General features: G+C 34.5%; 3 protein-coding genes and 1 non-coding gene across 4 annotated transcripts; all 4 read right to left on the reverse strand.

Moving 5' to 3' along the window:
* LOC106114423 (uncharacterized) lies at positions 1–21,197 on the reverse strand. The gene is made up of 12 exons (XM_013307634.1): positions 21,143–21,197; positions 20,070–20,141; positions 19,349–19,530; positions 18,189–18,327; positions 12,537–12,670; positions 11,056–11,951; positions 10,049–10,192; positions 9,481–9,626; positions 8,213–8,385; positions 1,153–1,300; positions 614–759; positions 1–119 (listed from the first exon to the last, which is right to left on the reverse strand). The coding sequence occupies exons 3-12, from the start codon at positions 19,505–19,507 to the stop codon at positions 12–14; spliced, it is 2,193 nt and encodes a 730-aa protein (XP_013163088.1). The 5' UTR covers positions 19,508–19,530; positions 20,070–20,141; positions 21,143–21,197; the 3' UTR covers positions 1–11.
* LOC106114408 (heat shock protein 68-like) lies at positions 3,300–5,346 on the reverse strand. The gene is made up of 2 exons (XM_013307606.1): positions 4,939–5,346; positions 3,300–4,296 (listed from the first exon to the last, which is right to left on the reverse strand). The coding sequence occupies exons 1-2, from the start codon at positions 5,222–5,224 to the stop codon at positions 3,320–3,322; spliced, it is 1,263 nt and encodes a 420-aa protein (XP_013163060.1). The 5' UTR covers positions 5,225–5,346; the 3' UTR covers positions 3,300–3,319.
* TRNAD-GUC (transfer RNA aspartic acid (anticodon GUC)) lies at positions 6,162–6,233 on the reverse strand. Its single transcript has one exon. It is a non-coding gene; the product is annotated as a tRNA-Asp (tRNA).
* Dip-B (Dipeptidase B) lies at positions 14,036–15,647 on the reverse strand. The gene has a single exon (XM_013307618.1). The coding sequence runs from the start codon at positions 15,585–15,587 to the stop codon at positions 14,052–14,054; it is 1,536 nt and encodes a 511-aa protein (XP_013163072.1). The 5' UTR covers positions 15,588–15,647; the 3' UTR covers positions 14,036–14,051.
* Positions 21,198–21,354: the final 157 nt, after the last annotated feature.

Genomic DNA, 21,354 nt, shown 5'->3' on the forward strand with positions numbered 1-21,354 from the left:
TTTCTTCTAGATTAGCGAAAACAACCGATACCGTATACGCTATTTATTTTTATAATATCAATATCGGACAGTAACTTTAAATGTTGGCCCAAAGACCTCATTACGTTGCCGTCAGGATCCTGTGGGTAGGTAGAAAAAAAAACTTTAACCAAATTACAGCATATTTTGATATTACGAAAACAGTGGTAGAGCCCGCTTTAACATATTCGCACGACTTGGCCCGGCTCGCCCGGTGAAATACCACGACCACACAGAAGACACGCGTCAAGTGGAAGCAATTTCGCGTTTTCGTCTGATGAGTGTGCGTCCCGGAGGCCTAATTTAGTCCTCTTTCCATTCCCACCCTTTTTTATAAGGAAAGGATGTGAAGTGAAAGTGGACTTTCCGGATAAGAGGATGTATGGAAATGTTTTCTGTCAGTGCATCCTCTCCTCCGTCGATTAAAGGTAGGCAACGCAAATGCAATTGCGTATGTCTATGGGCAACGGTCACTTCGCTATTTCAGCGATTTCAGGTGGCCGCTCGCTCGTTTGCCACCTTATGATATAGAAAAAAAATCTTATAGCCAGTCCATTTATAGAGTTCAGTGCAATAAACTTTGTTTTTAATATACCTTATCTTTATAAGTTGCTACAGTAGAAATGCCAGTCCTGCCAACTTGTCTCCAGAACTGCCAAGCGGGGTGTGTAGCGCTGTCGTAGTCGTACGGCAGTGGTAAAGTAGCTTCAGCTCGCATCTTCTCAAAATGATGTAGCTTATCTGAAATATAGGTTCGGTTTATCGACTACCCTCAGATTATTAATTGGTACTTGATTAGTGTAAATGTGGGTAGATGTAACATTTATTTATTAACCGTAGTTTTTAAATGCGTGCGTTGCACAGGTGAATTTAAATAACATAAAAAATTGATAATACTTCCCGTTGGTTTCTGAAACCGAAATGTCTTTAACAAAACAAATATAACAATATGTTTTAATCAAGGATTTTGGTCTCAGAAGCTCACGGTTAGACGTATAATATATCTGATTGACTGTACTCCTGTCGAACTCATTGAAGAATTGAAAATTAGCTAACCCGTTTATGTTACAAATGATAAATCTAGCCAAAAACCGTAGTGTCAACTCTTATGTAAATCCAGCTCGAAGGACCAACCTGGTCTGATATGTCGCACGTGCACTCTGATATATTTATCCCGGTCATGTCGCGCTGGCTCGAAGTAGAAGCCCAGCATTGACATCACCACCATAGCAGCATGCTGTCTGTGCTGTTTACCTTCGAAAAGCTCCAATACTCCGAAATGCTTGAAAGAATACAAATATTACTATAGACCAGTAAAAGCTCTTTATTCGCGGGCTAATGTTCAATACGAATACAGAAATAATGTAAATACAGAAACCGTGAATAAGGAATGGTATGAAATTATAGGAGATATGTTTACACAATAAAGTCTTGTTCAAGGTCAGTCGTGATTTTCAAGATGGCGGAGCAATTCTACAATTGACAGCTAGTAGCTATGCTTGGGCTAATCGAATAGAAGATTCGCGTCGACTATTTAATGTGTGTACAGAGCAAAATGCGATATTTGCGACACAAGTAAGAAAATGCTTTGTGTACGAAAGGTTTTAGGGTTCGGTTTTTGTACAATAAAGTGGGCACTATTAATTGTAAAGTTATCAGTCACTTATTAATAGCGCGTCATCTTTCGACATCACTTGACATCAGATGATTAGTCAAGTTTGGTTTAATCGTAAGAAATAGTGTTTCAACAAACTCGTAGTGGACTGATCTGATCTAAATCTATCGAAGTGTTTCTCAAAAATAGCAAACGCTATGCAGTTTCTCCAGCTATGAAATTTATAGGCTTAACACAAAACTTCTACCAATGAGCTGATATATAAACACGGCTAAACACTCACGTATATTCGTCCGGTGGCGGCACAGACTAGTTTCGAGCCCATCACACAGTGAGCGACGAGCAGCGTCCGCGAAATAATACCAGTACCACTTATCCTGATGGGCTCGAAACTAGTCGGTGCCGCCACCGGACGAATATACGTGAGTGTTTAGCCGTGTTTATATATCACTTTAGTATAATGTCTACAAAAGTTTGAATACCTCTACCAATGACTTTAAGTCAGTCATGGTCAGACATGGCTAGTGCACTCCTAGGCCCCGAGATACAGGCTCAGCCTAGTTCGGGGTCTGCAAGATACTTCAATGTATATATATTATTCTAACGTGTTTTTGTGAAATAAATTTATTCTTATTCTGATTTGATGTTGGGACATAACAGTGTTTAAATTAGAGTATTAGGGTCGTATTATATCTTGTAACCATTTCAACTGAGATTCAAACCTACAAACACGTGATTGGATGTCTGTGCCATTAGGCTATTAGCATTTTTATCCACGAGTCTCATTTTACTGTTCGCGTTGTATTAATTGTCGATTCTGTAGTTTAAAAGAAATAAAACAACGCCCCAGTACAACAATTATTTAATTCTAAAACATATTACTAAATGAACAAGTTTGCAAAAAAAATTGTTTTAAAGTATCAAATGCACTAATTCACTATTAAATCCGATTAAAAAACACTTTCGAAACACAGTTTTTTCAAATTTAGAATTTTTCATGATCTTTGATGTCTTTTGACGTCCATCTTGAAAAGCATATTTCGCGCCTTTTTGCACTTTTTTCTTAAGTCAAATGCACCTTTCAGCCAATAAGATTGTGTCAAATGAACAAATTTTATTACATCCGTTTTTTAATTTGCAGATCTTTCTATAATGCTAAAAATTTAAATAGAATATGTAGCTAATTGTTAAAAGCATGAAAACAAATATCATAAGAACAAATACAAACATAGTCTGAAGCAATTTATATGTTTATTTAAACAAAATAACGTTCAATTTTAAAAAATTAAAATCCAAAGTAAACACACGTTAAGAGAAAACTTTTTAACTATTTTTATGAAAAATTTCGTGAACGTGTTTCTGAACCAGCCAGAACTTTATCCTTAAAATAAAAAAATCGTTGTCAATGAATTATGGTCGAATTTAGACCAATATTCATTGGCCACAAATTAACTGAAAACTTTTGATATTCATTTTCATAGCATAGATATCTTCAATAAGTAGATTTTGCTTCAAACTATATTATCTTTGCGAGTAATTAAAACACAAACATAGCAAGCTATTTAAAAAAAACAATAATTCAGAAGTAATATAAACTTACCGAGAAATTTTTGAAATGTAACATTTCGAAAGAAAATCCTTTATTTATTAAAAAAATCACATCATGAACCATCGATTTAAAATTATTCATTCATCATTCTCCACTTCTTCTATAGCTGTGTCATTTTCTTCTGTATTATCACTTTTTTGCCTCTTCGCTGTATGTCGAATGGAGTTAAATCTTCTCATAACAAAAGACCAATGTGTCAGTAACTCTGACATCTTCCTCTCATACTCTTCTCTCAAGCAATCTGGATTCAATTCCAACCATTCTATAGCATCTTTGCATTCCTTAGTCAATGTTGATATTTCTTTGACAGATAACATTTCGATATTCTCCGACACAGTTTGTTTCACGCTATAAACATATCCTTCCAGTTGATTCCTCACTTCTAATCTTCTTTTATTCTCTCTATCTTCTTCTTTGAATGCCTCAGCATCTGCTATCATTTTATTAATCTCTTGCTGGTTCAATCGATGTTCATTTGTCACAATTAATCCGTTTTTGTTGCCCGTACTTCTATCTTGTGCGTAAACTGATAATATTCCATTAGCATCAATATCAAAAGTTACATCTACTACAGCAATACCTCTTGGAGCTGGTGGTATGTTATCCAATTCAAAGACACCTAATAAATTATTGTCTCTGGTCAATGCTCTTTCACCCTCAAACACCTCTATGGTCATACTTCTTTGGTAATCCTCTAATGTTGTCAAATCTTTGGTCTGACGACAAGGGATTGGTGTGTTACGATCAACTATCTTATACATCATTCCCCTAGCTGTTTCAACACCTAGTGATAATGGCACAACATCGACAAGTAAAAGATCCTGTATCTTCTTGTGCCTTTCACCAGATAATATAGCAGCTTGGATCGCAGCACCACAAGCCACTGCTTCTTCTGGATTCAATGTTGATGATATTGATCTTCCATCGAAATATTCTTGAACTAATCTTCTTATCTTTGGTATTCTCGTACTACCCCCAATAAGTATAACATCATTGATATCTTCTTTCTTCATTCTTGCTTCTTTTAAAGCTTGCTCCACATATTTTATAGTATCTAAAAACAAATCTGAACATAACTCTTCGAATAGTGATCTACTAACTTTACCCGTGTAATCCAAATCGTTGTACAATGATTCGATTTGCAACGTTGCTTCGGTGGCAGATGTTAGAAATCGTTTGACTCTCTCAGCGGCAACTTTGAGTCGACGGAAAGCTTTCGCATTGCTTATTATCTCTTCACCGTAACGCTTTTTAAAATCTTCAGCGAAGTAAACTGCTAGACGATTATCAAAATCTTCACCACCAAGACGTGTGTTACCAGCCGTCGATTTCACTTCGTACACAGGCCCACTAGATATTGTTAACACGGAAACATCTAATGTACCACCGCCTAAATCATAAATTAATACATTTTTTTCGCTCCTAACATTTCTATCCAAGCCATAAGCTAATGCCGCTGCGGTTGGCTCATTAACAATTCTTAAAACATTAAAACCGGCAATAACTCCCGCAGCCCTAGTCGCTTGTCTCTGGCTATCGTTAAAATACGCGGGAACTGTTATAACTACATCATTGACTTTCCTTTTTAAATATAATTCAGCCACCTCCTTCATCCTGAAAAGTATCATAGCACTTATTTCTTCGGGCGCGAACGCTTTCCTTTGATTCTTATAAGAAACAATAATTTTTGGCTTACCCTTGTCGTTGATTACTTCGAATGGCCAATGGCGTAAATCCATTTGCACCGAAACGTCGTCATAACGACGACCTATCAAGCGTTTCGCGCCAAAAATTGTGTTTGTCGCATTTGAAGTCGCCTGATTCTTTGCTGCCTCGCCAATGAGACGTTCCCGGGTCGTAAACGCGACGAAAGATGGCGTCGTTCTGTTACCTTGCTCATTTGTTATAACTTCCACTGAACCTTTCTTCCATACCGCCACACACGAACTGGTAGTACCCAAATCAATTCCTATTCCGACCATTTGAAACGTTTTTTACACGCACCAATGTTTGCCACTTCACAGTAGTGTTCGAAACTGCCGCGTAGACGCGCTGACCTGTATTTATACTTTCACCAATAGCATGATAGAATTTTCGAGATCAATCCGCGTAGTAACCAATCAGAAACCGGTATTCGTAGAAGTTTCTAGAATAGGGTTGCCAGATGGGAGAAATTTATTTTTTACTTTTGCATTAAAATTTTAAATTTTGTTTCTTTTTTTGGAAAAGTCATAAACTAATATGGAGATAAATGTTTCATAAATAAGAAAAGATGCCTTAATCTTAATTGCATATTTTAGTATCGAAATATGCTTAGAATTATTTTAAATAATTGCAGAAAAAAATTAAATATATCACAAATTTTATCATTAAAGAAGAAACAAACGTATTATATACCGCTAATGAGAATAAAAACTTTATTTGTTGCCACAAAGTTTTCTACCAATAATAAAAACTACGAAATTGTAATTTTGTGTTTTATCTGGTCACCCTACTACCGTCTTTGACGTCAATCTGTAACGTCAATACGTTCCAACATCCAACTGTTTAATGTTTATCAAGCTATCCTTTTCTTTCACACGTTTCAACAATATAGTTGTCTCTTACAGTATTTGAACATTTTAAATATCTGTTAACTATGTGTCGCCGGCGACTTTGTCCGCGCAATTAAAAATACTAAATAAGAAGCCGATGTGTTCTTCCATACTATATTCTACGTCTATACCAAATTGCAGCGAGATTCGTTATGCCGTTCTGGAGATACCTTCAAACAAACATCCATCGATCCATATAAACATTCGCATTTATAATATTAGTAAAAAGTAAGATAAATCAATACTTGGTAACGTTTGTTAGATTTTTTTAGTGTAAAATACAATTTAAAAATATTAAAAGTTTGAAGAATATTTTGCAAAAAGCCTCCCCGGCGGGGAATCGAACCCCGGTCTCCCGCGTGACAGGCGGGGATACTTACCACTATACTACCGAGGACTTGAAAAGAAATGCGAAATTAAATTACGAAATCTACGGAAAAAATTCGCATTAATTATCATTTTATGCCTTTTTTATTGAATAAAAGCTAACAAATGAAATAAAAAAGATTTGATTTGATCACTACTTTTGCATAGACAACATTGTAACAATAATCACCAACATTAAAAACTGAACTGACGGCAAAAGCATAACTTTTTAGTTATTTCCTAAAAATAAAATATCTTGGTTAAAATAAAAGTTAAGAAACTTCTAGACATAATCTCTTACTAATTTTAAAATTAAAATCATATTGACTCATGAATTATTTATTTTATGTCTACAAGAGTTCCATTTACCATCTTACTGTTAAAGAAAAACAAATCTTAACACTGTCGAATAAGATTGTTATTAGCATCTACCAGACCCTAACTCCAGATACACGAAATATTTTCTTAATGTGTTTTCTAGAAACATAAAAGAATTCTGGAATTTTCTCAAACTATAAAAACCAAGAGGTTTTAAAATTTAAATGAAACAAGTCAAAAATATTTGAAATCAAATCAAAACAAATTACGTAACAACGCCATCTATTTAAAAGTGTCAGTCCAAGATGGCTGCCGAAGCATGAAGTGTTAAAATTTGTCAAAGTATTATTATATATTAATTTAATTTACATCGACAAGAGATATTAGTTATTGTGCATATATTTGATTAGGTAAATAAGTTTTTCTTTTAATTTTTAACCATATTTTTGTAACAAATATTCTATTCACCAAAAGAAAATGTTGAAGAAATCATCGTTAATTGTAAAGCGGTGAAATGACTGGTGAGTTTTTTTTTTTTAATTCAAATGTGTAAAAGACCTTTAGGTTTTTAGGTCATGACTTTTAAATCTTACTAATATTATAAATGCGAATGTTTAGATGGATGTTTATTTGAAGGTATCTGCAGAACGGCTGAATGGATCCGGTTGAAATTTGACATAGACGTAGAACATAGTCTGGAAGAACACATAGGCTATTATTTTTTTTAATATCACGCGGGCGGAGTCGCAGGCGACAACTAGTGTAAAATATAAAACGTTGAAATGACAGGTGAGTTTTTTTTTTAAATTCAAATGTGTAAATGCCCTTTAGGTTTTTAGGTCATGACTCAATAGTCTGATATATTTTAAAATTGATTTATAGCGTACGACATAATTGTTGCTTTATCAAAGGTCAACAACGTTTAATATATGAAAGTTGATGGACAACTTTTTTATATTTAATTTCTACTATCTTATTAACTTTTTATCAAATTTTGTTGCATTTTATTTATCATTTTTTTACTTTGTAATAAACGAACAATACCTCAATTACAGAAATGTAAAATCAAATTCATTTCATGCGTTTACAAAACATAAGTATAGATGGCTCTATATTAAAATATACCAAGATGAATTCAATCTTAGGGAACGTAACCATACTAGGTGACCCGTTTAGGGGGGGAGGGCGAGCGGTGTCTTTAAAATACTACGGTCAGTCATAGGAGCGGGGGGTGGCTCAGATTTTAGTCACGTGATCGTTACTTGTTTTTTTTTTCATAATACATAATTCACTAGTAATTTAAGTATGTATGCAGTCTTATGCTATAAAGAAGAGTATGAGCCAAATTATTTCTGTTTTCAATGTTTACCTGTGATATGATCAAAAATCATAATTATGAAAACGTAAAAACTAAAAGGATGGAGGGGTCGAAAAAACTAAAAAATAGATCACGTAGTATGGGTATGTTCCCTTACTTCTTTGTCATATTATAAATGCGAATAATTAGATGGATGGATGGTTGGATGTTTGTTTAGATATCTCCAGAAAGGCTGCAAAGATTTCGCTGATATTTGGCATACATATAGAACATAGTCTCAAAGAACACATAACCTACTTATTACGTTATTTAATCCGCGCGGACGGAGTCTCGGACGACAGCTAGTATATGTTAATATTATCAACAATGCTTACTTGTTTGCCACCAACTCTGCCAGTCACGTAATCAGGACTCTGATCAAGAACCAAATAGTCTTGGTACTTGTTTACATCATATTCATTTATTTCTTTTATATGTACGCAGGTTTCAGCTTTTAATATACGATTAACTTCATTCAATCTTTGTCTTACTAAATCTAAATCGTAATCTGTAATTAATAAAAATACAGTAAAATTATGGAGGATACGAAAGTTCTTTTTTTTATTTAGAAACTTCTTTAAAATACATCCATATATTTAAGCGTAAAGGTTTTATAACGCTATTTAATTCTGTAATTTAAATCTATTTTTAATAATTTTTTTGTTCGAAAAACAAGTTGCCATTCATTTGTCAAAGAGCGCCATCTATTAGCAATAGATTCAAATTAAATTTTTCCCGCGAAAATGTAAACAATATTAACAAACAAAAAAACGTTGCGCCAGATTTTATTTGTTTTATAAGGTAGAAGTTTTGTTGTATTTTTAACTAAAATCTATAGAATCAGAATATTTTTATTGATAAAAGATTTATTTCATTAGGTTAGGTTTGATGTTAAAAAATAATTTCACTGTTGAGAAGCTTCACTATCCCCGGATGACATACCCACTGACCTCTATAAATGGACTGGCGATACGTGATATTATGTGCTTGTTTGATTTGCGCCATTTTGGCGCTGATAGTACTGGTGGTGTGAATTCGAACTATTAATATACAGAGAATTAACTGTCACGTAACTTCAACAGGCGCGTGTAAGGAACGAAACAAAAACTCTCATATCCAAGCAATCGCCAATCCATTTATCAGTTTTTTTTTTATATCATAACGTGAAAAACGAGCGAGCGGCCACCTGAAATCGTTGAAATAGCGAAGTGACCGTTGCCCATAGACATACGCAATTGCATATGCGTTGCCTACCTTTAATCGACGGAGGAGAGGATACACAGAAAGAAAACATTTCTATGCATCCTCTCATCCGGAAGGTCCGCTTCCACTTCCCATCCATTCGTTATAAGAATAATTTTGGGACGGCAAGAGGACTAAATTAGGCCTCCAGGATGCACACTCATCAGACGAAACGCGGAATTGCTTCCACTTGACGGCTGCCTTCTGTGTGGTCGTGGTATTTCACCGGGCGAACCGGGCCAATTCGTGCGAAGATGTTAAAGCGGGCTCTACCACTGTTAGGTTAGTCCAAAGCCTATATTGCTTGATTTGTTTTTAATTTCGCGCAAACAAAAGCAACAACTTATATGACATTACTTACATTTTAATGAATTTTTTATATAATATGGCACAACATTGTTGGGCCATCTTCGTTCTGAATAAAACTCCAAATTGTCTTTAGAAAGTTGTACAGTTTTCGGTGCTTTTGCTTCTGATTTCTCTTGTATTTTTCTCTTTTCTTTAGCCCTTGAAATGCAAAAGGATTATTTTTTTTTCATGTCACCGTAAAATTGTTATCGGTCAATTTATTAAATCATTTGACATACGTGAAATTTGTGAATAACCTAATAAAAAAATGTTACCGCGGATTTTGCCAATGTATAAGAATCTATACGAAATTAATTTGCTTTACGACAGTGGAATATCACACTTATCCAAAATCTGGTTCAACTTTTATCAAAGACAAAAAAGTTTTTATTCAAATCAAAAACATAATAATAAAAAAAAACAAAAATATTTAAAAAAAGAATGCTGAACTTTTTTTTTCTGATGTGAATCACGAAGCAAATGTAGATAGGAAAAATATCCTATTATCTATATATATAAAAGGATTAAATAAAAATTTACTGATACTGTTTAAAAATTTATTGATAAAAAAAGATCGTTACCAATTATCAGACATTTTTTTCTTCTGTGTTCGATGATTTTTCAAAGTTGGTACCTTTTTGAATATTTTCTCTTTCGATTTCGTCTCAAGTGACATATCTGATTCGAACATCTCCGGTTTTTCATCTCTTTTCTGTTTGTGGACGCTAAAATGTAAATATATTTTAATGTTTCATCATTATACTAACTGTCACCCTCGACTCCGTCCGCGCGGAATTACGAAAAACATAATTAGTAGCCTATGTGTTCTTCCAGACTATATTCTATATGTATGACAAATTTCATTGTGACACGTTCAACCGTTCTGGAGATACCTTCAAACAAACATCTATCCATCCATCCAAACATTCCCGTTTATAATCATCATCATCAGCTCACTATACGTCCCCACCGAGGGGTTCGGAGCCTACCCTAAGTTAAGGGTAATTAGGCCATAGTCAACCACGCCGGCCCAGTGCGGGTTAGTTGACTTCACACATATCTTTGAATTTCTTCTCAGATATGTGCAGCATCACGATGTCTTCCTTCACCGTAAGAACGTCGGATAAATGTTTATATGTAAATCAGAAATCGAAAAACACATTGGTACATGTCGGTATTCGAACCCAGAACCTTCAGATTGCAAGTCAAGTGCTTAACCCTGAGCTACCGACGCTCTCTCTACATGCTATCATGCACGAGACGCTCCATTTATAATATTAATAAGGTGAGATTAAATTAGCATTTGCCAGCGATTCTGTGACGGCGGAATTAAAAAAAAACTTGTAAAAATGTCTATGTCCAGTCTATGTCTCCCAGGGATGTAGCTTCACAACAGTGATAGAATTTGTTACATCACTTTAGTAGTTTGTAAGCATATTCAAAAGTAATAAATCATAAAAAAAATCTTTCCTCATTGTAATATTGAACGATGAAATTGCGTCAACAGATAAAAGAAAAATTTAACACAGGTAAATTTAATGTTAAAAGTGCATAAAAAAATAAATCGTTAACTAATATTATTTCTCACCGAAAATCACCGAAGCGTCTTCTAATATCCGATGTTGAATCTTTGAAGATTTCTTTCTCGATTTTAGTCGATTTCGTTTCTATATTTTTAGTCTGTTCCGTTGTTTTAGTTGTATTTGCTGTCACTTTAGTCGTACTTATTATTTTAGTTTCTTTCTTTGTAATATCTTTTTTATTTACTTGCATTTTCTCTGTTGTACCTAAAGATCGTTTACGTCTTTTAGGTTCTTCTATAGTTTCATTGCCTATTCTAAATCTAGATTTTTCATATTTACTCAAATCTCTATACAAATTTGTCGAGAACGGATACTGCGGTCTGTGATTCGTTGAATATTTTAAATTACCGATTTTCGTTGATTTAATCATTTTACATTGGTTACCGGTAAAATGGCTACATCTGGCAACATTGTAATTATCAAATGAATTTGACGTTTCGCAGAATTCAGTTATATTGTCAATTGCGTGATCAACTATAGATTTGGTATATTTAGTTATTATATCGACCATTCCTAATACGTCTGATGTTTCCATTTTCGATTTAAGATCATCCGTTTCATTGCAGTATTTATTTCTAGCATTTTTTAAAGCTATTGCTGTAACTGCGTGGACTTTTTCTAATATGTCTTTAACTTCATTGTCTATGCCTAGATGATTTAAACTACTTTCTATGTCTGTTATATTTATTGGTGGAGCGGTTATATCACGATTAACTCTAAGACTAGGGCCGATAGCACTTAATTCTATGTCCCGTTTCCTTCTAGCAACGCCAGGGTAATTTTGACATTGATCTATCTTCTCCTGTCGATCTCTTTTCTTGCATTCAGGTCCGTAGATTATGTCTATTTTTCGTAAATCCATATCTGAAAGACCGTTACGGTTTTGACGTATCGTATTGTCCTGAAATTGACGAGTTTATATTGACATTTTGGTTACTAATCGCTTAGTGAAAAAGAGGTAGCTAGCGCCCATTCGTAGCCACTATTGTACAGTCAGCTGCTTAAATAAGTATACATTTTCAGAACATTAGATACTTGTATACGCCTTTAGTTTAAAATGTATGGATGCATGTATTCATTCTTATACTTCCATCTATACATACTTGTTTTTGTAAAAGTCGTTGTCGTGTCTACAAGTATCTTAATAAATGTTTACATATTAATGCAGCTGACTGTACTTAGATGCAACCTCAACGCAAGTGATCTGAGTGTATGTGCGCTTTAGTACAGCTTTTGTCTGCCCACTGTTGGATAGATATTCCTCAATGTCTTCCATCTGGAGATAGGGAGCCTCAAACTCCTGGTTTTCTACATTCTTCAGGCAAATAGTAATTAAAAAGTCCAAAAAACTTGCATTGACTGCACATTATGTTAGTCTGGAGACATTTTTAACTTTTCAATATATAATTTTTAATTCGCTTTCTAGGGTTCAATAGAAATTGATGTTATTGTGTATTGGCCAAATCCTCCAGTAAATCGAGCATACCTTGAATATGATAGTCCGATGTCCATTCTTACTGAATTCTCTTTCACCGAAATGCGTCACACTATTTACGTCATATTGTAGAGGACGTAACTCTTGCGGCAGCTTACCATCTTTGGAGAACAACTCCAATGCATCTAATAAAAGATTACGTAAGTCAATGAAAGGGGAAGGGGTGGGGACGCATAGAAATGGGAATCCTTTTTTTATGCGCCCCCTCCCAAGAAAAGTAGGCAATAGATGCGTTGCGACTGCGGATGTCTATGGGCAGCGGTCGTTTTGCTTGGTTTTTCCAGACTATGTTTTATATGTATGCCAAATTTCATCGAGATCTATGCAGCGATTATGGAGATACCTTTTAACAAACATCCAAACATTCGCATTTATGATATTAGTAACATTAATATCTTGATATTATCGATCTCGATCGAGTCAAGTTTTGTAGAAAAATGAGCAATCTTAATAATATTATAAATGCGAATGTTTAGATGGATGTTTGTTTGAAGATATCTCCAGAATAGCTGAATGGATTTCGATGAAATTTGTCATACATATAGAACATAGTCTGGAAGAACACATAGGCTACTAATTATCTTTTTTAATGCGGACGGAGTCGCGGGCGATAGCTAATCATAAGATATAATAAATACTTTTTCTTATCTATTTTAAATGCTAATTTTATTTATCTATTTAACTTTCTATCTTATCGTAACTTAATGATATTTTTTTATCAATAATTACCCCGAATTATAAACATACCGTTGTTACAGCCTGATATGATTTAAAATTAAAAAGATTCGCAAAACAAAGACGTAAATGAAACCACAGAATATTTTAAATTATTTTTATTCTTTAAATTAAATAAAACGTTAACAATATTTTTTATTGAACAATGATAATTATTGCATATTTAATTTTTACAATGGCAACATTTAAATGATTTAAAACCTTTTTTGTCTAAAACATTAGCATATTGCATTATTTTTTTTGGTCGTAATGAGTAATGACAGTAAAAATGGATGTTAACATGTTAAATTTTAATTCGACATTGTTCGTTTTTTTTGTTCAACAATGGCCGTACAAAGATTAACTTTGCACCTAAAATAAATTAGGTCGCCGATTACTATCGTATATTTTCCTTAATATACGATAGTAATCGGCTTTAACTATACATAAATGTGAAAAAGCGAATGTATTTAGCAAAACGATATTAAAATTAATATATAAAAATACACGATTTAAACAGAATACTCAAAAGTCGATTACATATAACGATATACGATTTTTTAATATATTGACATTTGACATCTGTCAATGAATCACACTGTACTTGGCCGAATAATGTTAAGCCATATCAATTAAAATTAAAAAAAAAATAAAAAAAAGGTATTTTGTACCACATAAATTACGCATTCGTAAATAAATTCATTTTAGTTGCTGCCAAAGAATTGATTTATCATTTTGGGTACTAGAAAATTGCCATTTCTTTTTTTTTTATAAAGTTACTCTTGTCTATTTTTACAATAAAACTTTATGGGCATGACAAAGTGTCAGTACAGGTATCGCAGTTGGCTCTTCAGGAGGTATCCCAGCCGCACCAGCTATATCTAAATGCGTGTATTTAATATTCTTATCTTCCAAACCTCCAACTTTGATTAGAAATCCAGCTGCCAACTGATGATTACGACATTTAGCTTCCGTGTCGTATTGCACCAGATCATCACCCTTACATTTACCAACATTCACTGCAAGATCTTCTGGTCTGATTGTAGACACTTCTATACCTTCAGCCATCCTTCCACCACTGAACTGTAGTCTAGCTGAATGATTAGTAGCCCTTGCGCTATAATTGTCCATCGCAGCGACGTAATTACCATAGCAAGCTCTAGCGTGACCAGTTAATGTTGCAATCGTATATAAATGAGGGTTCATTGCATTACCAGCTTCTTCAGTTAGCTTGAACAACGCATCCGCCATCGCTAGACGACCTTCAGCGTCTGTATTCGTAACCCTAACTGTCTTCCCACTTCTGGAGACCAGCAGTTCATCGGAGACATACGAATCTGATCCTACAGAATTTCTACATAGACACAGTACACCAACAACTTTTAAATGTGGCGGTTTAAGAATCGAACAGGCTTTGAGGAAACCAGCTACAGCAGCAGCTCCACTCTTGTCTCTTGACATGCCGGCCATTTTGCCAGAAATCTTGATATCAGCACCCCCTGTGTCGTAAGTCACGCCTTTTCCAACTAACATTAGAGTTTCGGTCACTCTACTGGAATCATGAGGTTTGTACTCCAATTCTACCATTCTTGCCTTATGTCTGTCTACATGATTAGCTGCTCGATTAACAGCTGCTAAAAGTGGATACTCCTGGGCTATTATTTTTTCATCGTCTATCACTTTAATGGTGATATTAGTAATGCCAGCAAAAGAGTTTTTAATGTATTCCACGATGTTAGCCGGTGACATTCTCTCTGGATCACCTCCGGCAATATCTCTCGTCATAATTCTAGATCTTTCTAAAGCTATAGCGTTTCTTATTACCCTTTCAAAGTCTTCCGTCTTCTTTTCTTCCGCGTACAATCCTAAACGAATGAAATTCTTCGTATCATCTCTCTCTCTCATCTGTAGAGGTATATAGAAAGCTTCTAATGCTCCAAGTATACCGATTAATTGGCCATCTGGGAAATTAACAATATCTTGGACGACCAACAATGGTTTCTTGACACCCGCATCTAAGGCGCGTAACATACCTTTCTTTACTGCATCTTTAATGATACTTGCATCGTGGTATGGTGTGACATTCCCAGTCGGAGCAAGTATTATCCGTCCTCCAGAAACGTAATCACAATGCCAAACTGTTGCTACTTTTTGAATATGTTTATCCAATTTACGTATTCCCTCAACGAAACTTCCAATATGACGCGGCAAAGATATATTCAATTCTTCAGGGTAAACAATAAGTATGACACCATCGTAATCGGGAGATTGAATATTCGTTTCTATAAATATATTCTCGTATAATTTATATTGAATTGACTGAGACATGTTTACGCGACGACGTTATAAATGCGACTAAACGTGGTAAACACAACACAATAGATGGTTCGTTGCATGATTAGGTTATTCCTAGTGACGCACGATGACTTGCTTTAAATCGATTACTCTTGTGTTCCAAATTTGAATCGATTTTGTATAATCTTAATCGATTTTATACACCGATTGAAAACAATTTTTTTATAAATATTTAATTGTATTTTATAGCAGAAAAATTAAAGCTTATAAAATATTGTCGATGAAAATCATATAACCTAAAATTGATTTTTTTTTATTGTTTTTAAATAGACAAAGGTTATTTATGAATGCACATTTTTTTGTTTGTATCTGTACAAATTGTTACCAATATATTATATAATCTGTTTAAATACGTCTGTTAGAATTAATACAAGGTCATCAAAACAAGGTCGATCAATTTAGAGTTTTATTGATGTAGACAGCGCGCATGGCATTTACTTTGCTACTTTATAGAAATTAGGTCAAGATCTTAAATGTTTCGACAAATAAGGGTTACTGCGGTAAAGAGAATTGTTTTATAGTAACTAGTTAGTTATGTTTTTTTCTTGTATTTAGGTGTATTATACAATTGGAATATTGTATAATATATGGCCTAACTTAGGGTAGGCTCCGAGCCCCTCGGTGGGGACGTATAGTGAGCTGATGATGATGATGATACAATTGGAATAGTTAGGTTTTTTTTTAATTACTTTTGCAATAACAGATTATTCGTGACGATAAGGCTGCTAATAAATTGGAAGTCTTATTTCAAAATAAGAAGAAAAAAAAAAACTTTTTATTGAACACTATTTAAAAAAACATGCGTATAGTTCTTTAGGGATATTTTTCTCATGTTTTTTTATTATTCATTGTAATTTCTTGAATTTATTATCTGTTTATTAAGACCGATACTATTATTACTAGTTGTCGCCCGCGACTTCATCTTCGCGAAAATAAAAACTTTATTAATAGCCTATGTGTTCTTACAGGTTATGTTCTACATCTATGACAAACTTCGCATATACTTTCTAACAAACATCCATTTAAACATTCGTATTTATAATATTAATCGTTCGATTTTTAAATTATGAAATGTCATAAAATATATTTTTAAAAATCGAAATCGATTTTTTTATTGCGAAATTCACATCACTAGATAATTTAATTTAATGTAACATAATGAAATTATCGCTCCGTTATCTCTGGTATTAACTTGGTTCATTTACACAAGTAATGTACACATTTTATGTTGCAAATGAAACAATAGAGCTATAAATCGTCATATAACTTACTCATATATATCTATTTAACATAACTAGCCGTAAACAACGACTCCAAATGTACGAAATTAAAAAAAATAGTAGTCTATGTTCTTCCAGACTATGTTCTACGTGACTAACATCGAGATGCAGCTGTTCAAACCATCTAACAAACTTCAAACTAATATTTATAGTAGTAAGTTATTAAGAAACGTAATATTTTTCGTTCCTCTTTTCAAATAACTTGCCCAAGGTCATCAACGCAATGAGCGTTGCCCTCTCTCCGCATCCCGTAACGCCCCAAATTAACGTTGTGTGTGCAGCGACTCGCGCGAAATAAAGAGCCAACAAGATTTTTTAAAACATTTATACAAATATAGCTGTCGCCCGCGACTCTGTCCGTACGGAATTAAAATAAAAACATAATTAGTAGTCTATGTGTTCTATATGTATGTCAAAATTCATTTTGCCGGAAATACCTTCTGACTGAATTGCCACTGTTTGCCTTGAGGAGGCATTTACAGCTTCACCAGGCTTGAGGTGGCCGAGTGCAGATGCCTAGCCTAAACCTAGTTTAAGAGTAACCTTCGAACATACATCTATCTAAACATTCGCATTTATAATATTAGTAAGATTTCTTAAATGAAATAAATATAGAAAGATGTGCTAGTATCGTATTTAGTCTTTCTAATTTATTGTTTATCTGTCGTAAATATTTATTATCTTTTGTGTCATACAATTGTGTATTATTATGACATTATTTCTGAATAATATTACACAAATTACGTTATCTTAAATAACACAATATGTGATAACTCGTGTAAATATTAAGTCAATTTACGATAATACTGTCGCCTGCGACACCGTTCGCGCGGAATAAAAACACATGTAATTAGTTGCCTATGTGTTCTTCCAGACTATGTTCTATATGCCAAATTTCAATGAATGATGCAATCGTTTCGGAGATATCTTTAAACAAACATACATCCATCTAAACTTTCATTATATGTATAAGAAAGTGGTGTTAGTTACACTATTTATAACTCAAGAACGGCTTTACTGATATGCCTGAAAATTGGTGAGGAGGTAGCTTAGAGCCAGGAGACGGACATAGGATACTATTCATTCATTTTTTTGCCGAATTTATGCCGTGAACAGTTGCTTTTTATTTAACTTACTAATATTATAAATGCGAATGTTTAGGGAAAGGGTCGGAAGGGAAGAAGGCGAGTTTAAATCGGAACAAACATAAAACATTTGCATTCGCCTACCCTTTTAAATAGATTACTGCCCACTGGAGTCAAGGATCGTGACGACGTACGATGTTTATACTGACCTGAATCAATATTTTCAAACTGCACGTCAATATAGATGTCTCTGCTTGCGCGGTTGTGTTCAAATCCAAAGCCGAGAGCACGCATTACCATCATTTCCAACTGAGGAGACTTAAGACATGCGTAGCCGAGTGTTATCCGCTAAAAATATATTTCAAATAAATATTAAATGTATCCCAAAATTGTTGCGATGAGGACTGCGTAAATCTTTGGAGCCCCTTTCAATCAGAAGCCCAGTGCAGTCGTCAAACCACAGCCGTAAAGCCTGATATTACCCGAAATCAGTATTTTGAAAGAACGAGAATAAAATTTTGAATATTTATGGTTAACTAGCTGTCGCCCGCGACACCGTCCTTTTGAAATGAAAAAAAAAACAACTTAATTAGTTCGCAACAATTATTCGAATTTTTCTCACCTTTCAAACCTTTCCTAGACCTCCAAAAACATTTCAAGACCAAGATAAGATAAATTCGTTCAGCCAATCTCCAATTTCAGAGAGACTAACGAAAAAATTTGCCCGTTTTTGCAACATTTCTAACTGACGTTTCGCTCCTATTGGCGCAGCGTAATGTTAGAAACGAGATAGTGCTCCAGCGCGTCGCTATGAGCCGAAAATTCATGCAGACCGTCAAAAAGCGTAAAGTGGAATACTTGGGTCATGTGCTGCGGCATGACAGGTACAAGTTACTTCAGCTGATAATGATGGGCAAGATTGAAGGCAAGAGACGCGCTGGACGTAGGAAAAAATCGTGGCTACGTAATATTAGGGAGTGGACGGGGATTAGGTCAGCAGAGGAACTGTTTCGCTTTGCGCTTGACAGAACCAAATATTCCAAGTTAGCGGCCAACCTTCAAGACTGAAGAGGCACTAGAAGAAAAAGAATGTTATGTAAACTAACGTCCTCGTCTATAAATGGACTATCCAACAAAAAACGAATTTTTCAAATCGGATCAGTACTTCCTGAGATTAGCACGTTCAAACAAACAAACTCTTCCGCTTTATAAGTATATATGTATATAAACGATGTTTGTGATAGCGATTTAAAGTGGATTGATTTTTATGATTTTAGTTTGGCTTTGAATTAGTAGAGAGCTCAAAATTTAGACTCTTTGATGTCTTTAAACTTTGATTTTTTTTAATATTACCCAGTAAGTAACTTACATGTGGTTCTATTTTTGAATGTCCTGCCGTATTGAAAACACATTTTCTCACACCATTCGGATTTTCAAAGACCATAACGTGCTGGGATGAAGTCGGCTTCACAAGAACAGGGTTGAACTTCAAACAGGTTTTGAAAGTAAACAGCGAAAGTGACGTCATAATAGACAAAGACTGTTCATGATCTGTGAATGACAAAAGTCCTTTAAAAAGGTGACGTGAAACAGAGAAAAGAATTTTGTGAAACAAAATAAGTTACTAATATTATAAACTAGCTATCGGAATTATGGGCGACCGCTGGTATGTGACGTCCATAAGTTACAAGGTTTGTGTATTGCCTACTTTTGATGGACACAGGACAGATATACAAAAGAGATTCCCTTTCCTGGCAAACTTCCTCTTCCCGTAATCAAGAAAAACATGTGTAGGAAAAGAGGATTAAAATTGTATTCCAGTTGTCACGTGTCTTCTGTTTCCTTGTAATCCACCGGCCTAACGGGACACTCGTTCAGCACTACGGGCACCTGGGCCGGTTATTCAAAGCGTCCTGATCGAGATATTTGCAACCCCTATTTTGGCATTTTAAGATTTGGGGGCGCCGCAGGTGCGCCTTTATATCCGACACTAGCGCCCCAACTCCCCCTATACTAACGCCGCTAATGGTTGGCCCTGTCACTGTAAAGATGTCTTTACTATGATGATATGACGTCACAAATATACTTACCATAATGTTCTGGATCTATATAAAAAGGTATGGAAGCATTAGGCCAATATACAAGGTCTTCTTTCTTGATAACTGTGAACAAACTTTAACAGTGGTAGAGCCCGCTTTAACATCTTCGCACGAATTAATCCGGCTCGCTCAGTGAAATACCACGACCACACAGAAGACAGGCGTCAAGTGGAGGCAATTCCGCGTACAGTCTGATGAGTGTGCGTCCCGGAGGTCTAATTTAGTCCTCTTTTCCTTCCCACCCTCTTATAAGGAAAGGATGGGAAGTGGAAGTGGACTTTCCGGATGAGAGGATGCTTGGAAAGGGAATATATTTTCTTTCTGTGCATCCTCTCTTCCGTCGATTAAAGGTAGACAACGCATATGCAATTGCGTATGTCTATGGACAACGGTCACTTCGCTATTTGAGCGATTTGAGGTGGCCGCTCGCTCGTTTGCCACCTTATGATATAAAAAAAAATTAATGAGATTTACTTTGGGGAAGGAGGAGATTGTTTGAAAGATTAACGCAGACGTATGGAGTTGGACAAGGACAGAAAAGGTACATTTAAAAGTTTTTTATTGGTCTATTGTGAGGTTATTTAGAATTGATTTAGCTTGAGAAACTATATGTTCGTTTTAGTAATAATTAAATTACTCTTAATGTGGAATTTAACTTAAAATTAATCATAGTATTTTCTTACAAACCTAATAAGTTTGTTTCTTTTTAATTTAATTAGAAATATTTAAAAAAAATGTACATTGTATAAATATTCATCATCAGCTCATTATACTCCACTGAGGGTGTCAGAGTCTATCCTAAGTGAGACTATGTGACAGTGAATGCTGGTCCAGTGCAAGACTTCACACATTTGACTTTCTCAGATATGTGCATCACGATGTTTTCCTTAACCGTAACAACATACGATAAATGTACATATGTAGCACATTGCTACATGACGGGATTCGAACACAGAACCTGCAGTTTACAAATCAAATGCGTAACCTCTGAGTCGTCAAAACTCTGTAAATAATTGCGTAAATAATAAAACCTATCACTTTTTTTAGCAAATAAATGTATTTACCATTTATGTCTACAGTATTTCCGGTGTCAGCGTATATTTTTATAAAATGCAACACCACTAGTAAAATATTAAGCAACATTTTTGGCGAAACACTAACCAATATTAAAAGAAATACAATGCCATTTTTATAGTTTATTTTTATTGTTCAAATATCGAAAATATCATAAATGTGTAATATGTAGGTGAATTTAATTTGTTTTATATTTTTATTG

The sequence above is a fragment of the Papilio xuthus genome, unplaced genomic scaffold (genome assembly GCF_000836235.2).
Source record: "Papilio xuthus unplaced genomic scaffold, Pxut_1.1 DF829673.1, whole genome shotgun sequence".
Taxonomy (NCBI): Eukaryota; Metazoa; Arthropoda; class Insecta; order Lepidoptera; family Papilionidae; genus Papilio; species Papilio xuthus.